Below are 18818 nucleotides of genomic sequence, written 5' to 3'. Positions count from 1 at the left end.
ACACACACACACACACACACACACACACACACACACACACACACACACACACACACACACACACACACACACACCAACATTGTGCCCTTCCAAACACTATAATATCCTTAGTAGGCAGGGCAGGTCAGAATGTAACAAATGTTACAGTGAAGCCTGCAGGCTTGTGCTTTGGACACATAAATCAACATTGTGTATGTGTGCGTGTCTGTGAACAAATGTGTGTTTGTGCCTTTATGTAGTTGCAACTTCTACTGTACGTTTTTTGTGTGAATCCATTCCTGTGTCAAAGTTTGTGTGCAGGTGTGTAGGCTACAAGATGTATGCATTCTAGCTGTGTGACGGAGCATATTATGATGAACAGCTCCCCCAAATGACTGATTGTGTCTTGCCACTACCATTAATCACACACCCACTGCCCCCTTCAGCCACCTCCAAATACACGCTGAGGCACAAGAAGAAACAAACAGAACTTTAGTAACGCCCCTACCCCCTCCTTCTGACTCCCACACATACACACACGTACAATGTTGTTTCTGACCAGCCCTACAAGCGGGGGTCAAGAGCAGAGTTCAGCTTTGACAGGTGCTCAGCTACTGTATATGAGAACCTCGATTGCATTGAGTATGAGTGTGCCCACTACTGGATAACCATTTGTGTTTTTGAGAGAAAAAATTATGTTTTGTTGTATTACTCACCAATATGCTTTCCCTTCATGTGGTAGTAGAAAGCGACACAGTATGGGACTCTGCCGGAGCCCTTGGGGCCTCTGACTGAGGTCACATTAAAAAGTGGAGAAAGCAGACGAGCCTTGTCCCCCTCAGTGCGCGGCCGTGATGCTTCAATGTACATGTAGTACCCTGAAACGTACAAGACAACACTCTATTGTCCGAGGATCAAATGAAACAGAACAAAGTAATGTAATTACAATGTTGTACAATTGTGCATTGTGTATTATATACAGCCCTGTCGCTGTAATACTTTGACGACAACACATAGAACTGAAACTGTAAATCTTTCCCTGGTTTCCTCACCTTCCTTGGTTCCACTGCGGTCAGTCTCGGGTCCGGTATTGGCAGATCGCTTGGGATTCTGGGATAGGTGATTTTGTCTCGTCCAGTCGAAGACATCACTCCGGTCTTGAGAGAAACCACAGATCCTCTGATCCTCAAAACCACACACATGGTCTGGGAGGTGTGTGTGTATGTGGAGAAAAAACAAGAAAAACATTTTTAATCAGTGACATTTAAAGCATTTGACATCACAAACTGCCGATGAAATAATCTTCAGGTTTTTTTTCCGACCCACTTTTACCGTAATATTAATGGCAACGATATAGCTATATAATAACCTCTGCAATATGCAATCCAAATGTGAAGATCAGACAGCCAGGCAATTACTGACAAAGTGATAGGCACAATGTGGGAGGAAGGGTGTATAATGTGAAACTTAAAGTGAATTATGCATATTATGCACATTCTGATGCATGACTCCCACATGCAGAACACTTTAAAGGTAACTATGATTAGGCCAGGCCATGTCAAATGTAGAAAAGCTAGACATAAAAAAGGAAGATAAATGTGTTAATAGGTTTAACTCTTAAAAGACTTCTGACGAAAAAATAAGGTAAGGCTGGAGATATTATGGAGAACAATATAAAGACATTGGAACAAAATACTTAGGGTAAAAGCTGTTGATCTACTCTACCTTGGGTTTAAGCTAGAAGAAGTTTGTTATTCTTTATTTCAAATATGACGCTTGTTAACACTTTAAAGTCTGCTTATCACAAGGGAAAAAAGACAAACATACATTCATTAAAGAAGAGTCTTCCATGCAAAGAGCTACAACTTCTCTAAACGGGGAACATGGGAACTTGAATTTGTATACATTGTGATATATGTGTGAGATATATAAGGCAGATTTTTTTGGCACGTTTAGAACTTTTACTTTTTCATTTAATCACATACAACGAAATGGAGAAAAATATATAATTTTAACAAAAACATGTGCAAAGAGAAATGCCATTATCCGTGATGGTGATGTGTCTTGTTAAGTCAGATAGAAGGGCTTCTCTCTATGTCATCCCCTCCATTAGCCCATCTGGAGTGCTCTGCCATTATCACAGACTCACCAAACAAATGGAAATAGAGGCAAGCGAGTTCAACGACAGCTATCGAAAACCATCCAAGCTGACAGATTCCGTGAGAGCTTCCCAAGCACTCACACAGTTCGCTGCAGATGCATATGGCCTGCGATACCCACGAGGATGGCTCGTTTGTGTTTCTTTGTTTCAGTCAGCTAATCTATTACTATTCACACCCAGCCCCACTACATGGGCTCCTTTCAATTTGCACTGTTGTTCTCACAGTCTGTTACAATCTGTTGTTGTTTTAATTGCTTCACCCTGGCTGAGCAAACTGCCACTCCTGCCAGAAAAATGTGGGGTGTCTCTTAATGAAGAAAATAGACAATATGCTATTGACTGTAAAGAGAGAAGGATTGCAAGAGTGAGGATGAGAAGCAGGGAGTGAAGGACTTGCGAGAGGAGAGCTAACAGGGATAAAGGAGGCACAGCTTTAAGGTAGTATCGTCAAGTGTGTTTGAAGTATTTTGCTCATTAACCTTTTGCATTAACCGGTCTCATATCGTTCTAATGTTAACACACTTTGATGACATATTAAATGTCACTGATCCTTTTATTTGTTTCTCTCCACTGTTCCCCCACTCTCAAGATGTCATCAAAAACAAGGCAGGGTCATGCCAAACTTTGCCTTTACAAAATGGTGCTGATTTCACCATTAACGCTTAATTAGCCAGTAAAATGTGAACATGCACTCCTGACTTCAACACCCTATCCTCAATCATGACCTAACACCAGGCTTAACCTTGAAAACCAGAAGATTGAAGTTAAGAGAGAAGTCTCACCTGAAGGTCTTGGGTAGGTGTAGGCTGTTTGGAAACAAAATCAGCTATGCTTAGTCAACATGCTTTGTACATTGTCAATATGTATCTAAAAATGAAAGATAATTACGTTACAAACATGTTTGGTAGTTTACAATAAGACTTACGCTCTGAGTACTGTATGATGCGGCTGGCGTACTCCCCGGTGCTGTAGGTGGTGATGGGTGCCAGTCGGACCTCGTAGGACAGAGGGATCCTCAGGTCTGATATGGTGTGGGACAGCAGCACACCCTTCTCTGGCTCCTTGCCCTTGAGGTCTATCTGCTTTGAGAGCACGTTCTGCTTGTTCTAGAGAGGGAACACACACACACGAGCAGGGAACATGCAGACATTTTAAAACGTATACTTAACAAATATGCAAAAGCTTGCATAAAACAGTACAAAGAAAATACATTGCACAACAAAAGATGATCACAAGGATATCATTACATTACATTGCATGTCATTTGTTAGACGCTTTTAACCAAAGCGACTTATATACATCAATACTGTGGGCAATCACCACAGGAGCAATTTGGGGTGAAGTGTCTTGCCCAGGGACACAACGACATGCTGACTGCAGTGGGACTCGAACTTGCTATCCCCAGATTTGAAGTCCAGCACACTATCCACTGAGCCACAGCCCCGTATCAGACGGAGAAACTTTTCTTTTTTCTTTATGTCTTCTTCACTTTTATCTCTACCATGTTATGTTGATATGCTCACACAAAGCTTCAGTTCATCTCCAACTGTTAATATGTTCACAGTGATATTAACTGATCCTAGAATTACAGTGTTTATGTACTTTTATATAAACAGAAAAAGTGAACCTCCTGACAGAAAGGCCTCCTGCTCAGATATGATCAAAGCATTTCTCTAAAAGACTGATCAAAGATATTTGCTTCGTATTGCAGAAGCACCAATCCTTTATTTACTCAAAGCTTATTAATCACTATATCGTCATATTATTTTACTCTTCCTATTGCACACGCTTCCTGGCATTTCAATTTACCGTCAATGGAATTTCCCATGGGCATACAGCCAGTTCTGGGCTCACAGCCAGTCAAAATACCCAAAGACTTGGATTGTAGCTATCTTGGACTGCATACTTGTTTCAAACTAATCTTTTATCCAAAACAAAGCTAAACAGCTGTCAAAAGAATTACCACCGAAACATACTCTGCTTTAAAAAAAATGATGTTACTGAGTGATATGCAACACAATGTAATATTGCCCAAAGCTCTGAACACATAGACTCAATAAATATAACCTGTATCAGTATAATCTAAAGAAATATTTATTTCACTTTGCAGCTTAAATCCTAAGCTTTTAAAAAAGGATTGGCTGTTTAATACAGAAACGAATACGGAAATACAAATGGCTATGATGTAAATGCAGTCCAGTTGTCTCCTCATTTTTTGAAAGTTAAGTTAGTATTTTTTTTTTTTAGTTAGCACCACTTTTAATAGAGCTAACGCTGTGTTATTCCACCCACAGAGAGAAGGATCCATTAGCTGTGTATCTGCCTCTGATCCCAGCTACTTAAAGACCTGACAGTGAGCTCAATCTAATGCATTAGGTCAGCCACTCCAGCATAACACCTTAGTACACCCACAGCATGCCATTATCAGGTAATGCATGCAGCATAAGTGGACGTAGTGGTGTGAGTAGGTGCGTGTGTGTGCGTGTGTGTGCGTGTGTGTGCGTGTGTGTGCGTGTGTGTGCGTGTGTGTGTGTGTGTGTGTGTGTGTGTGTGTGTGTGTGTGTGTGTGTGTGCGTGTGTGTGCGTGTGTGTGCGTGCGTGTGCGTGCGTGTGCGTGCGTGTGCGTGTGTGTGTGTGTGTGTGTGTGTGTGTGTGTGTGTGTGTGTGTGTGTGTGTGTGTGTGTGTGTGTGTGTGTGTGTGTGGTAAATGTCCACAGGCACAAAGCCCTTCCAACACACGTACAATTGATATAAAAGATCAAAAAGCAAAGTATAAAAAAGTTATATTAACCATTTGTGTCTATTCCATTTTTGTGGGATATTTGTGGAAAGTGTATAAATAACAATAATAAAGAGCATTGTTGTTGTGCTGCTTCTATTCAGCTACTCCAGTCCAAATAGTTTGGCAGGTCATACACTGATGCATGCCATTACTTTCCCTATAATTGCTTCACTACTGTATGTTCTGACATCTCAACGGTGACTTCTGCTTTTTCTCCTGTCCTCTGACACTCAAGTTCAAGTGAGCTATTCCAGTTGGATGTCTACTCCCTACCACAAATTCAAACTCTAGCTAGACTGTGCTAATCATTTCTATTGACAAGACCATGGTGACTCCTGCACAGGCTGCATATAATTTGGTATGAGTCCAATTATTATGCCAGTCCCATATGGCAGCCACAGCCTGGTCTCTGCAAGTTTGTGCTGGGCAACACACTTGGAATCAAATCCTCCCTTCCTCACCAGGCCCTTTGCCACTAATGGCTGTTAAATCTTCTTTTCACAGTGCCAGTCTGTCTGTTTCCAATTTTCAGTTCTTCCAACTTTTCACCCTCTCTTGCCAGTCATGGAACATCCTTCTCCCACCATGCACAACAGCAGGTACCCTTCAACCGAGGCGATATCATCTTTTCTCCCAGATAAAAAATACATTTTCTCTAAACAAATAACAGAAAAATGTTCACTTTTTGAATAAATGTTAATTGTTTCAAAGAACCCTCCAATCTGCTACTCCATTTACATTTTCCTAGCACATTCTGAGCACAAGACGTTTACATGATGGCTATGACCTTTGCACACAGGACACCTGTTGTAATGCAGTGGGTGTGATCCACATATTTTTGGTTGATTCCAAAATTGCACCCAGCAGATATCTCTCTAGTTAGCAGCATCAACTAACATAGAATGAATAAAGAGATCTAACTTTTGAGCAGGATTATATAACAGGATACTGCATCTTTCAATAAAGACGCAGTAAAGCAACCTTTTGGTTTAAGAGACCATCACATTAAGGAAAGGTCACAGGTTTCGATTTCTCAAACAGCGAAGTGTCTTGTTAAAGTTTGCATGACTAAGTTCTGGACCCCTAGCTGCTGAAAGAACGATACAATGTAAATATCTATTTAGCGACCAAAAAAATCAATTAATTAGTCGAATGTAGGATTTGATAACTATGAAGGACACCGGTAAATCCAATCGTGTAAGAAGACATCAGATCAATAAGTTAATAAAAACAATATACTTTATTTATGTAAGTTAAAGTCCTGCATTAAAAAAGTATAAATAGTGTACTGTATATTGTTGTGTCCCTACGATAGGAAGCACTGGACAATCTGATGGATCACAAATACATATTTTTCAAACAAAACAAACAAATAAAATCTGTCTCCGGGGTCAAAGGCCAAATCATTGGAAAAAAGCTTTTTTTCTTTTTTTTCAATGTCAAATCTTAGTTTGTTTGCAATTTGGAAGAACATCATTTCAAATAAATGTATTGCAGTAAAAAGCTAAGTATTTCCCTCTGATATCTAATGGACTAGAAGAATAAAGTAACATGCAATGCTCAGTCAGGTACAGTATAAGTGTATGACACTACTTTCTGCTAGTATCATGCTTTAACACATAATGAAGAAGTGTAGATAGCCAACTGTATTAAAAGCAAAAGGCTGGAAGGAAGCAGGGTGCTACGTGCAGAGCTGTAGGAGGTAATCCAAGAAGATAATGACAACTTTATACCTTTTTCTATTGTATTCCTCTTGAAGGTTCTGAGTGCAGTTTTCATTGACCATGACTTTTGATATTGTTGACTATACTGACTGATGGCTTCCAGTGTACAATATGCATTGTAAGACATTTGCTCAAGTACTTGCTAAGTTAATCGACCATAACTAACTACATAAACTACTGTATAGTGTATTTTGCCTTGTAGCAGTTATACTGTAAAATGTATTGTGCCCTTTTAACACCCACTTGTGCTTACATTCATCCATATAAACATTTACACATTTCTCATACAGCATATGCATAATTATATGAAATATAGCAGGATAGAAAAGCTATGCTCATGTAATATGCATAGAGTGTGTGTTAGCACAGAGAGATGAGGTAATAATGCTGAGGAGTTTAGAAGTAAGTGGAATGTGGATTTTTTGCAAACACACACGCACACACATGCACGCACGCACGCACGCACACACACACACACACACACACACACACACACACAATTGTTTTGGTCCTGGTTAGAATGTGTGATATGGATGATAAGAACAAATAACTAGAGTAAACGCATGCGAAACACACACACACACAAAAACACATTCTGTGGATCTGAAAACACACACTGGATCAATAAAGTGCTGAAGTGTGACTGCACCCACTGCAGTTAAAAGACTCCGTCTCCCTCTCTCTGTCTCCCTCAATAGGTAATCTGACCAAATATGTGTGTTTGTGGGTTGCATGTGAGAGACAGGGAATGGGTCGTGAAGGGGGAAAAGACATCCAGCATGTAGAGAAAGGACCACCAGAATGAGACAGTCAGAAGTGACCCAAGTGAGTGCGTGAGTGACATATTTACAGAGGCAGAGGGGTGGTGATAAACGAATATGGAAGTCCTTATAATTCTCTTGATGTGCGTGGGTGTTTGTGTGTGTGTTCCTGTGCCGCATGCTTTCAGAAATTTCAGCCAGACAGTCTTTTCAGCAGTGTCTTTATCAGCTGTCAACAAAGAGACAACAAGATAGAATGTGTGAAGGAGGGTTAGAGAGCAGCCATGAGATTGTAACACAGTCAGGGAGTGTTTGTGTGTGTGTGTGTGTGTGTGTGTGTGTGTGTGTGTGTGTGTGTGTGTGTGTGTGTGTGCACAGTGTTGACTGACAGCATGAGAGGAGGTGGCTCCTTCAAACACTAAGGAGGGTGAGGTTAATTTTTCTATTATCCTCTATTAATGGATCCCTTTCATGATTGATCCAGCAATTCATTGACATTGTGTGTGTAAGTGAAGTAGTCATCATGTGTGTACTCTGTCTGTATTTATGAGTGCTTGCATATACGAGTGCATCTGCATAGGGAGGTTGATTATGTACATAAATGATTCATGCATTTGATTTAACGTACAACTCTAATTCATCATGAATATTCTTAATTTCTCATATATATGATAATGGGCATGTGTGTTTGCACAGGAGAGTTTGTGTGACTGTGTGAGACTGTGCCTTATGATCTGAAGCCAGGTCAGCCAATAGCCGCACTGCTTCAATGAAACACACAATACACAACTCCATAGCCACAGACAGACGAGTGGTCGATATAGAAGATGAGGTGGAAAGATTGAGAGATGGGAGTAGAAAGGTTTGTGAAGGCAGAAAAAGCAATAAGAAAGCCACAACACAGTAGAAGAGTACAAACTGAGACATTTTTGATTAGTTCTCTGATGTGCAGTATATGTGTACAGAAAGTGTATGCTTCCCTACAGTAGATGCTGTGTGTCCGTAAGGTTTAAACTGCATGTCGGTATCAGGGTTTAATAACTCCACAGGCATACATTATGTAAATGTTTTGTTAGACTGTACATTGTTGGTAAATGAAAATAAATGTGGAAATGCTATAGAGTGAAAGGTATTTTTTAGAGGTGGTGAAATTTCATACAAAGTTTAAGGAAAGATCCCATAAAGTGCTAATTCGCTCTGTGAGGCTTAAAACAGACTCAGACATAACATATATTTATTTTATACATTTTCCGTCTGTTGTGATTGTGAACAAATCTGTAGCTGCTTTTCAGAGCATCATTTGTATATTCATGTGATAGATTCCCTACTAAATTAAATTAATCTGAAAGCAGCATGATATTCACATGATACTCCTCCCTATGCATATGCATGAGACATGCACTCAATTAATTAAAAAGGTGCGATTCTTAAGACAGACAGCCTCCTACGCCAGTACACAGTTTCAGAGGAAAGGTCTTTAAAATTATCTACGGCTTAGCAAATCTTCCTCCTTTGTTGCAAAAAGGTAAAATCAACACATGTTAATTTTCTCTCATTAATTACGCTACTCTTTAGGAAACTGTCGGGGTGTAGAAAAGGGTTGTTAGGACAACTTGATGAAACCAGGCGGGCCTGTTAACTCTGTTAATTCCCATACAGGGAAAACCCCCGCAGAGAGAACCAAACGTAGTTGAGAAGTGTAAATGATAATTTGTCAGCCTGGTAATGAGTATATGGAGAAAAAACATGTAATTACACACACACACACACACACACACACACACACACACACACACACACACACACACACACACACACACACACACACACACACACACACACACACACACACACACACACACACACACACACACGTAAATAGACATACGGTGTACCAACAGATAATGAATACATTAGCTCATCCACACAACCACATACATAGGAGCAAAAAGCAATGGACACACTAAATGATTGGCATGTGCTCAGACCCAGAGTGAAGGGAAGTGCTCTACATGAACTGATCTGAGTCCTCTTTAATTCCCCTCTGTGTCTTCATGTCTCCTCTGGGACCCCATACATCATCTTATATGTGCTAAAAAGATAGAGTGTCAGGGCGTTAAGAAGATGAGCTGGAGAGTGTTGCAGAAATAGATGGGATGTGAAATTGAGATGGTATTACATTTGAATGTTCTCGTACTCTATTTAATAGTCGAGAGGACCAGTGAGATTTGCTGTTTTTCTTTAATTTGCATCTTATTTCTCTCTTCCTTCATTCACTTCCCCGCTCAATCTCACCGTCTGCTTTTCCTTTTTTTTCCTTCTCATTTTACCGCTCTCTTGCCCACGTAAACACATGCAGGTGAAAACCCTGAAATTAAATTACATTTAAACCAAATATAATAAGTACAAAAATGTCACTTACTCATTATTTGAACACTGCCAGCACAAAGACTCAGCAATTATTTATCAATGCAATTCAGATGCACGGCTACATCTGAGCAGGAAAAACTGAAAGGGTAGAGGGAAAGCGAGAGAGAGGAGCGTGAAGACTGAGGGATGGCAAAGGAAAAGCAAGTATTAGAACATTGGAAGAGATGGTGTGTGTGTGAAAGATATTGGACGATGGACAGAGGACAAAGGAAGAGGGAACAAGAGAGAGGTAGAGCGAGAGATTTCAGAGAGCTGATGCATGCGATCAAATGTGCATAGGCCAGTGCTCATTCTCGGTCTCCCTGTAGAGTCTCACTTAATGAGGTAAGCAGCCAAGTCTTAAAGGAGGAGGGGAATTAGCCATTCATCCGCACAAAAGCAAGCTGGCAGACCCAGCATTTCCCCTATTTCAGTGTCTCAAACACAGACACATGCACACACACCGACCCCCAGCTCGTTGTGTATAATTCACTATTATCCTTCCTCACTTCTGACTCAAGGCCAGTCATCTATGAATAGATGTTTGAAACAAAACAAGAGGGTGGCCTGAGGTTGCTCTCCTGTTGTGGACAAAGGCTACAAACTTTGTTCGGGGCCCGCTCAGAGGGCTTAAATAATGTTTTAAAGGAGGGGTTTGGTTGGGGTTAGAGAAGATCAAATCCTTATAATCAGCCATAATATCGGTCATTACTAGTAGCAGTCAGTTTTTAAACAGTATTTATTTGTTTATAGAACAGCTATGTATATGTTAACTGTGGCAAATAAAATCTATACGATATATCTCCCTGGGAGAATTGATTTTCTTTACAGGCAAAAAAGCTGATTTAAGGTGATGTTAGTGCGATGTTGTAAGAGGTTATTTAAGTGCAAGGTAATTCTAAATTTAAGTTTGTGACTGCGGGACTAATTAAACACCACTCACAGGCTGTGAAAAAGAAGTCACATCAATTCAAAGTCAATCATTTGAGGCAAAGATAAAATATGGAAACAAGTGCTCTCTTAAACCAATAGAGAAATGAGAGACGTTGGTCAGGTCTTGTTGGTGACCACGTTTTTGTCTGGCTCTCCAAATTAGAATCTTGCAGAGACAGCAAAGTCATGTGGACGTATGTGAAAAGTTTGAAAGGATGGTTAGGCATAACCTTAGTTCTGGGAAATCAAGCGCAACCCCTTAATGGGGCATTTTTTTAGAGTACTGAAGAGTGGAAAATGGAGTCCGCATTTGATAGGACTGAGTGATGAGAGCTGCTGGAGATTGCTACTCATGACAAGGGGGAACAAGAAGAGAGGAGAAAATATGAGAGGGGAGAAGAAGGAACCGAATAATGGAAAAAAATATATTTCTACCTTTATTTATTTTTTGATAATGTGCCCAATTTGATGAGCAAACAACGATGTCCATTTTATCTTTTTGTTCTCTTTGCTTTGGTTCACAATTACTAACGTTTGGCCCTGCTCCCTTTTCTATCCATTCTGATTGAACGCCTTATAAGATGTGCTTATTGCAGGTAGATTTCTGTAAACAGTGGACCTCTATACAACATATTTTTAATAATTGGTAGGAATTGCATCAGAGTAATCTGTTAAATGGAAGTAAATGGGTTATTTTAAAGTAAAAACTGACCGTCACAAATAAAGCTAGAGGAGAGGAGAGGAGAGGAGAGGAGAGGAGAGGAGAGGAGAGGAGAGGAGAGGAGGGGCTGTGACATTGTTGTAATTCAGTTGAGGTCTCCATTGATTGACTACACAAGCCGGACACTGCCCAAGCTCATAAAGCCTCATGTTTACTTAGCATACACACTCCCCTCTTCAAGGACTTGTGCGTGTGTGTGTTTGACATACACAAGTTGTTAGTCTGTTCAGTAAAGGTGATTGAAAACCTAATAAATAAACCATGTAACCAAAGTTTGCCTTGGGCTGAACCAGAAGTTAGCTAGTTGCTACATGTGTGCTACATGTGAGTGTGCATGTGTATTGGCTAGCTGTGTATGTACATGTGCTTCCATAGGCTTGCATGGGAGTCTGGGATGTATACCTATGTATATGTGCAGTATTCCTTTACCTTTCGAACATTAATCCAGTAACCTATGATACGATCCGTGGCCTCAGGATCTCTCTGTGTCCACTGCAGGTTGTAGGAATAGTTGTTTCCTTTTTGAATTCGCACTGGGTTGGGTGTGTCGAAGTAAAACTCAGCATTGTAGGGTTGTGCTGTGAGATGAGGGAGGGAGAGAGAACAACGTATCATTGATACATTAATCATAAAGAACAGATAAATGCATCATGTTGAGCATGAAAGAGTTGGAGAGATGGATTACCAGTAGTATACATTGATTTAGACAGATTATGTTCAGGTGTAGCAGTTCACAGCTGGCTCATGTCATTTGCTTACCAGAGACATTAAATGCACATGTTGATGTCCCTGCACTATTGGTGACTCGACACTCATACGAGCCGTTGTTGGTGGGGTCCAGCTTAAACTTCAGCTCTGGCTTCTCCTTAGTGTCTGGCATGGGCATGCGGATTATTTCGCCATTACGGAACCAGCGGATGTCTATAAGGCGTGTCGGGAATGAGCGTACCACCGTACACCTCAGGGTCACCATCTGATAGTTCCTTGAACGCACATCCGGGTCGCCTGGGTCCAGTATGGGAGGATCTGAGGAGACAACAGAATCGAGTTTCAGCTTACTTACAACGTTTGTTGATTTATACTGTCCAGCCTGCAATGTCAATAAATGTGACATTGCAAAATCGTCTCATGTCTATGTCAGTCTGTCGTAGCTAATAGCACAAACTACTGTAACCATCAACCTCATTTATTTCGTTCACATTAATGACTGTATGCTCGAGTCTAAGTCCTCTTGTGGTAACAGTGATTTACAAGTGTGCTAAAACAGTTACTATTGACAGTTTGATAACGTAATTGACTGCTGGGATGTATCCATGTAAAACCCATTATCAGTAATCATTTTCCATTTTAAAATCTATTTCCATCATAAAAGGAGAGATGGAGATAAACGGAAGAAGAACAGTTTGAAAAGGATATTTCAGCTAGAAATTTGGATAATGCAAAATGCACTGCAACGGTGTACATAAACACCACCATCACCCATGTTTAAAATCTGTTTGCCCTCTGCAGTGTAGAATTCCTCACAGCGTTAGAAAACATTAGTTTTGACAAATAATCTGACACAGAGCAACTGTTATTTCCACAAGGGATCAGGCATTTCTACAAGGCATAGTCCCAACACCGCTGCTACAGTGTCCTATCCTAACCAGCTGTAATTAACCTGTCAGCAGGGATGTGTAGCTCTGCGGTTAATGACTGACTAGCTGTTGTTGCCCTGGGGTCAGCCCGGACACAAGACAGCCAAATGAGTCTGCTACAAATCACAGCTTTTCACCCCTGGCAAATCATGTAGATAATAGATAAGGTTCTAATGACGGTATTGCCGGACTAACAGTGATGAGATCTGGTGTTAGGGCCCCGAGGGGTGAAGCTGCACGACTAGAGTCTCTTATGAATCAAGTTTATCAGACACAGATATGTAATTAAGTCTAATCTGTGTTATGCCTGTAATATAGATGGAGAAAGAGTTAGGAGGAGAGAAAGGGGGGGATACAGGATAGGAATTGTGGTGGAGTGTGGTGTAGTCAGTCCAGACCAATGGCACGGGCAGGGTTAGGTTTTGGTTAGGGGTAGTGTTATGGGTTCCGGTATGGGAATTGTTAGCACTGGCCTAGGGGTCTGTGGATGGGTGTTGTGGGTNGGGGGGGGGGGGGACTGCACTGACTTACAGTAGCTGGATTTTTATAATTATCATTATTACATTATTATATGATTTATCGTGCCAGTAAAGTTCAACTGATTGATTCTCATACTGTTTTCACATTCTCAAAAAGATAAAGAAAACAAATTGTAACCCATAGCACAAACACAAAACTGCTGAGATGAATGAACACAAAGCTTATCAAATCTCTCATAGTGAACCTTTCACATTATGTTTGTTCTGCTATGGCATGGCCAAACTGAATCCTTGTTGAGAATCACAGTTTGCCATTCTGAGCTTGCACTCCAGTCAGAGAACCGTGAGTAAGCACCTGCATGCTAACATGAAAACCACCAAATATGTCTCAGCTGTGTTCATCCCAACATGAGGATGCAACATACATACAGCCTCATACGTTTTTTTATTTTAATGAGAATATAAATTGTGTTTCTAGTCAATATTATGTTCCCTGACCTCTTGAAATGAATGTGTTGCTTACTTCCTGCAGCTACAACTGAAACAAGTGATGCAGCAGAGGAGTGAGTGGGAGGTCAAAGGTCAATGCAATCCTATAGACTGATTAGTGTATGGTCACAGACCCGACTCCTGCGTATAGACACACATATGCATACTGATGGCTGACTTTGAAAACAGGTGGCAAGGGTAAGAAAAAGCAGGCAAACTGTGGAGCGATGGTGATAGAAATAAAAGCGGGGGGGGGGGGTGTTGTGAGCAGTTTATAAATCATTCGTTCCCCAGAAGAATTGGGAGGCAAGTTAGTACAAACCCCTCACATGACCGTAAATATTAAATTCAACAATTATTTAAGATCCTCAGCATTATGTCTCACTTTTTAAGTTGTGAAGCTTGTTTATTTTCAAATACAACTTTTCAAATGGTCTTGAGCATTTGTTCTCATTTGTTTGCTACTCATCGGGGACTCACTACACGACACTGCAATATTTTTCATCATCAGAAGACCATAATCTGTGTGAGCACACCTTCACTATCTGTCTTATCGAATGCAGAATGGATTCCATCTGGGAATGCAACACTGACCAAGCAAAACATGTACAGTACACAGAGAAAAAAATCAATTTACATGAGACTGAAAGAGGGAGGAGTTGGGACGAATGCAGAGAGAAACAGGTCTTGAAGAAGAAGACAAATGATAGGGAAAGTCCAGTGTGAAAGTGAGAGAAGTCGATGATTGAGTATGGGAGGTTGGGAGAGGATGGGAGAATGCAGGATGCAGAAAGGGAATGACAAGACAGAGAGAGGTGTTCTCTCATGGCCAGCAGTTAACTGATTGATGATGATAGGAATGGCAATGAGGAAGAACAGCCACTTTTCTTGGAGGTAAAGTGGGCAAAGAAAGAGGAAGTGGGAGTGGCTACAGTGGCAAGAATCTGCGTATCCTCCTAATTATATCTGCCATAAAAAATGAGAGCATGCATCCATTACATATATCTTATCTCACCATCTCGTGGTTAATGGAAGGAGGTAAAACAAACCTGATGAAATAAATAAAGTAAAATAGTGGTGGGGTGTAAAGGGGGGCAGTGGGAGAGGAAGAGTGAACACACTTGTGTTGGCCTTAGCTAAACACTTTAAACATCGCCAATCTGTTTCTCTCTTTTTCCATCTTTCTAACCTACTAATCACACATTTTGTAACTTCTTGCCATCCCTTTCCCTGATTCACTCTAAACACTGTTTCTCTCTCTTTTCATCTGTCCTGCTCATGTATCTGTCTCATCTCTCTGTTTCCCTCTCCGTCCAGAGTGGGGTGGCCACCTGGTCCATTAATCAGACTTGGCCAGTGAGGACAGCAGAGCATAGTGTTGCTCTTCCGCCCCGCCTGCATTAGCAAGCCCCGTAAATCCTTCTTGAAGAGGAGAGGAGAGGAGAGTTGAGGAGAGGAGATAAGAGGAGAGTTGAGGAGAGTTGAGGAGAGTTGAGGAGAGTTGAGGAGAGGAGATAAGAGGAGAGGAGAGTTGAGGAGAGGAAAGGAGAGGAGAGTTAAGGAGAGGAGAGGAGAGGAGAGGAGAGGAGAGGAGAGGAGAGGAGAGGAGAGGAGACAGTAGAAAAGGGGAGATGTGATTTTGGGGGAGTTTTCATCAAGAGTTTCAGAGTGGGAAATTGGTCCAAGAACAGGCCGTGTACTCTCAGGCAAACACACAGTTCTTTGTGATCTTCAGTAAAAGAAATAGTCTTAACATTAAATTAAAACATACATGTACTGTTTAGTGGCTATCGGTTCTTCTATGGTTGTTTGGCAACTTAACAAATGCAGCTATAGCAGCAATGACTCTGACCCCTTACACATGTGACCATACTTTTCAAGATTCAAGATTCTAAAATATATTATATATATAATTTAAATATATATATAATTGAATTATATATAATTCAAATATACATAAATATAATATGCTAAAATATGTACAGGATTTTATACACAGAGTCTTAATATTATCCAGATAGATTCACTTTTGTTAAGATTATTCAGACATAATAAACGTTGAATTTCTGAGTTTATCAGCACTTTGGTTGAAAAAGGACACGTTTCATACTGTAGCTCCAGTTCCTTAAAGGTGACCTATCATACAAAATGCACTTTTTTACGTCTTTTATACATGAATATGTGTCCCCGATGTTCCAGGGAACTCACCAAGTGTCAGAAAACACAACCCTCTCTATTTTCCTCCATACCCAAATCTCTTAAAAAGAGGCTGCAACGGATCTGATACAGACTGATCCAGATTTGAACACTTCTGTGACGTCACAGAAGTGGCGCTACGGCTATTGGGCCAACTCCACCAATCAGGAGGAGACAGCCACGGACATTGCCGTTCGAAAGCGCTGGAGACGCTGTAGTACATATGCCAGGCCTGTAGATGGTGCTGTTCTCACAGAATCAGCCCATGCAAAGACAGTGTTACATTGAGCGAAATGAGGAATGGCTAAAATGCATGATCTGTTTGATATTTTGAAAAATAAAAAGTATAAATATGCCTTATATAGGTATGGTCCTACACTATATTATTCAAATATAGCATGATAGGTCCACTTTAAAGTCCTTAGCCTTCCATTTCCCTCTCCCTTTGAGTCATTAGTTAAGTTGTAGATGTACTGCTCTTTCTTTTTGTATCCTTGTGTAATTGTTATATCTTGTACATTGTATCACTTTAATTAATTGCAGCCTAAAAGGCCTGACCTTGTGCACACGAGGAGGGTGCTGAAAGGGTTGCATTGAGTACTTGAGTCCTGTTAACATACATTTATTGAATAAAACCGAGCACTTACCAATGCAATAATACACTGCTGTGCCACACAGCAGGTTCCAATCTATATCTTTTTTTTAATTCAACTCCCTTGTTTTGTATGTATTACATTTTCAAATGTTTTTATTAAATATTTTTCTTAGATAACTTTTAATAATTCAATTGTGAAGCACCTTGAGATGACGTTGTTTTCAAAGTGTGCTATACAAATCAAATGTATTATTAATATTATTATTATGTTCAACTAATAAATGTTTGATACAACTTAAAAGTGCTTAAAAGTGTGTGTCCGTGTTTATTCAGAATAATAGGGTGATGCAACTAAGAAGGTCAGCCTCAACCAACCCTCTCTGAGGATTATGTCTGCAATGTTTGATTTTACATACTGGTTACGAGATGCTTAATAAACAGCATCCAGTGCTAGTTTATACCTAGATGAGGCACATCATGTATTTGTAACCTACTGCTATTCTGTTTTTCTGGAAGCAGAACAGTTAGTTTCTGTAAAATACATGTTTTTCAGTTATACCAAAGCTATAAGTTGGAAAGTGCTCAAAGTCAGTAACAGCAGGGGATGTACATGCAGATGTGGGTGCCAAGTGATTTTACCTAGACTATGTGAACTTTTTATTGATAGAAACATTTAAATCAAATGTGTCCCGTGAAGCTCTCCACAGTCACTAGCGCCATTACAATCCAAACATTGTAAGAGTAAGATTAAGTGGGTAACCTTTTGGGAATGGAGACGGCATTACAATTGTGTGTTCTTTTAGCAAGACAGCTCTCATTCCTTACTCAAAGCCCATCCTGCGAGAGATTTATAATGACAGTCCCAAATGGAAGGCTCACGAAGTGGAAGGGAAAGGTATAAAGAAAACAGCCTTAAAGCCATCGAGGTGTGTCCTCATTTTCTTTTACACTCCCTTTTTGCACTCTTTACATTACCATACATTTTTTTGTATCTGTCTTTAGGGCTTTGAGGGAATTGTGACGATTATGCCACAATTGAGTGTGGAGCACAAATAAAAGTGTTTTAAGGAATCTCTGATATTACCATAACAACAAAGAAATTGTTTTAAGGTGTATAGAGGCCTATGCAAAAGGTACCATTAGGAATAACTTTGTTTGAATCCTGAAATTCTGTCTGTTAGAGCCTTTAAACTATTATTTTCATAATAAAATATCCCTTATATAATATGTGTGTAGACGGTCCCTCCACACATATTTTACACATTGCTACTGCATATTTTATATCTCCTAAGTTTAGCTCAAATGACTTCTAATATTACTATGATACCTATGGGATCATCATCAAGTTTGATATTATCCTGTCTTATCTTAATAGTAGACTAAACGCAGCAGGAACAGTATTTAAAAGCAGCTCTAACCAATCTGTATTTATTTACATTGACACACATGCAAGTGACCCTGTCCTTCTGCTGCTTGACGTCCACAGCAGTGTTGTATGTGGTTGTAGTTTGAGTTGTTATTATCTGATGCACACTTACACTGCACATTGAGTTGGACCTGTGCCTCCCTGCGTTTGATGTTAAGGCCGTTGTACGGAGCAGTCTGGCAGCGGTACGCCCCCATCATGTCCCGGCTCACATTCCTTAGCATCAAGCGGCCATCAAGTGTCTCCATCGTGGTTGCCCCTGACGACATTAGCAGGTCTTTTTCCATCCGTGACCACAGTATAGGTGGACGGGGTTTGCCTTCTACCACCAAGCACACCAGGTCGATGTTACCTCCCTCCCGAACGTTCACCACCTGACCTCCTGGTGGAAGAGCCAACACTGGAGGAGAGACTGCAGGGAATGAAAGGGCAGGGTTAGAAAGAAAATAATAGAGAGAAAAGTGTAAATACACTCTCTACATAAACAGAAAGAACCATCAATTATGTAATTGACTTTTTTTTTTTA

At 40.4% G+C, this 18818-nt stretch overlaps 1 protein-coding gene across 1 annotated transcript in view; it reads right to left on the bottom strand.

Moving 5' to 3' along the window:
* Positions 1-695: 695 nt before the first annotated feature.
* Positions 696-18818, bottom strand: part of mdga1 (MAM domain containing glycosylphosphatidylinositol anchor 1) — a gene marked incomplete at both ends in the record, with an annotated part of 36402 nt that continues 18279 nt past the window's right edge. Inside the window, 7 exons of the mRNA XM_010787890.1 lie at positions 696-857; positions 1032-1184; positions 2923-2946; positions 3066-3246; positions 11900-12048; positions 12230-12496; positions 18405-18704. Of these exons, the coding sequence (XP_010786192.1) occupies positions 696-857; positions 1032-1184; positions 2923-2946; positions 3066-3246; positions 11900-12048; positions 12230-12496; positions 18405-18704 (1236 nt within the window). The remainder of the gene's footprint in view (positions 858-1031; positions 1185-2922; positions 2947-3065; positions 3247-11899; positions 12049-12229; positions 12497-18404; positions 18705-18818) is intronic.

The sequence above is a fragment of the Notothenia coriiceps genome, unplaced genomic scaffold (genome assembly GCF_000735185.1).
Source record: "Notothenia coriiceps isolate Sejong01 unplaced genomic scaffold, NC01 NC01_scaffold00001281, whole genome shotgun sequence".
In the NCBI taxonomy this organism is placed as follows: Eukaryota; Metazoa; Chordata; class Actinopteri; order Perciformes; family Nototheniidae; genus Notothenia; species Notothenia coriiceps.
Note: the sequence above shows the minus strand (reverse complement) of the source record. Positions and strands in the feature narration are given on the sequence as shown.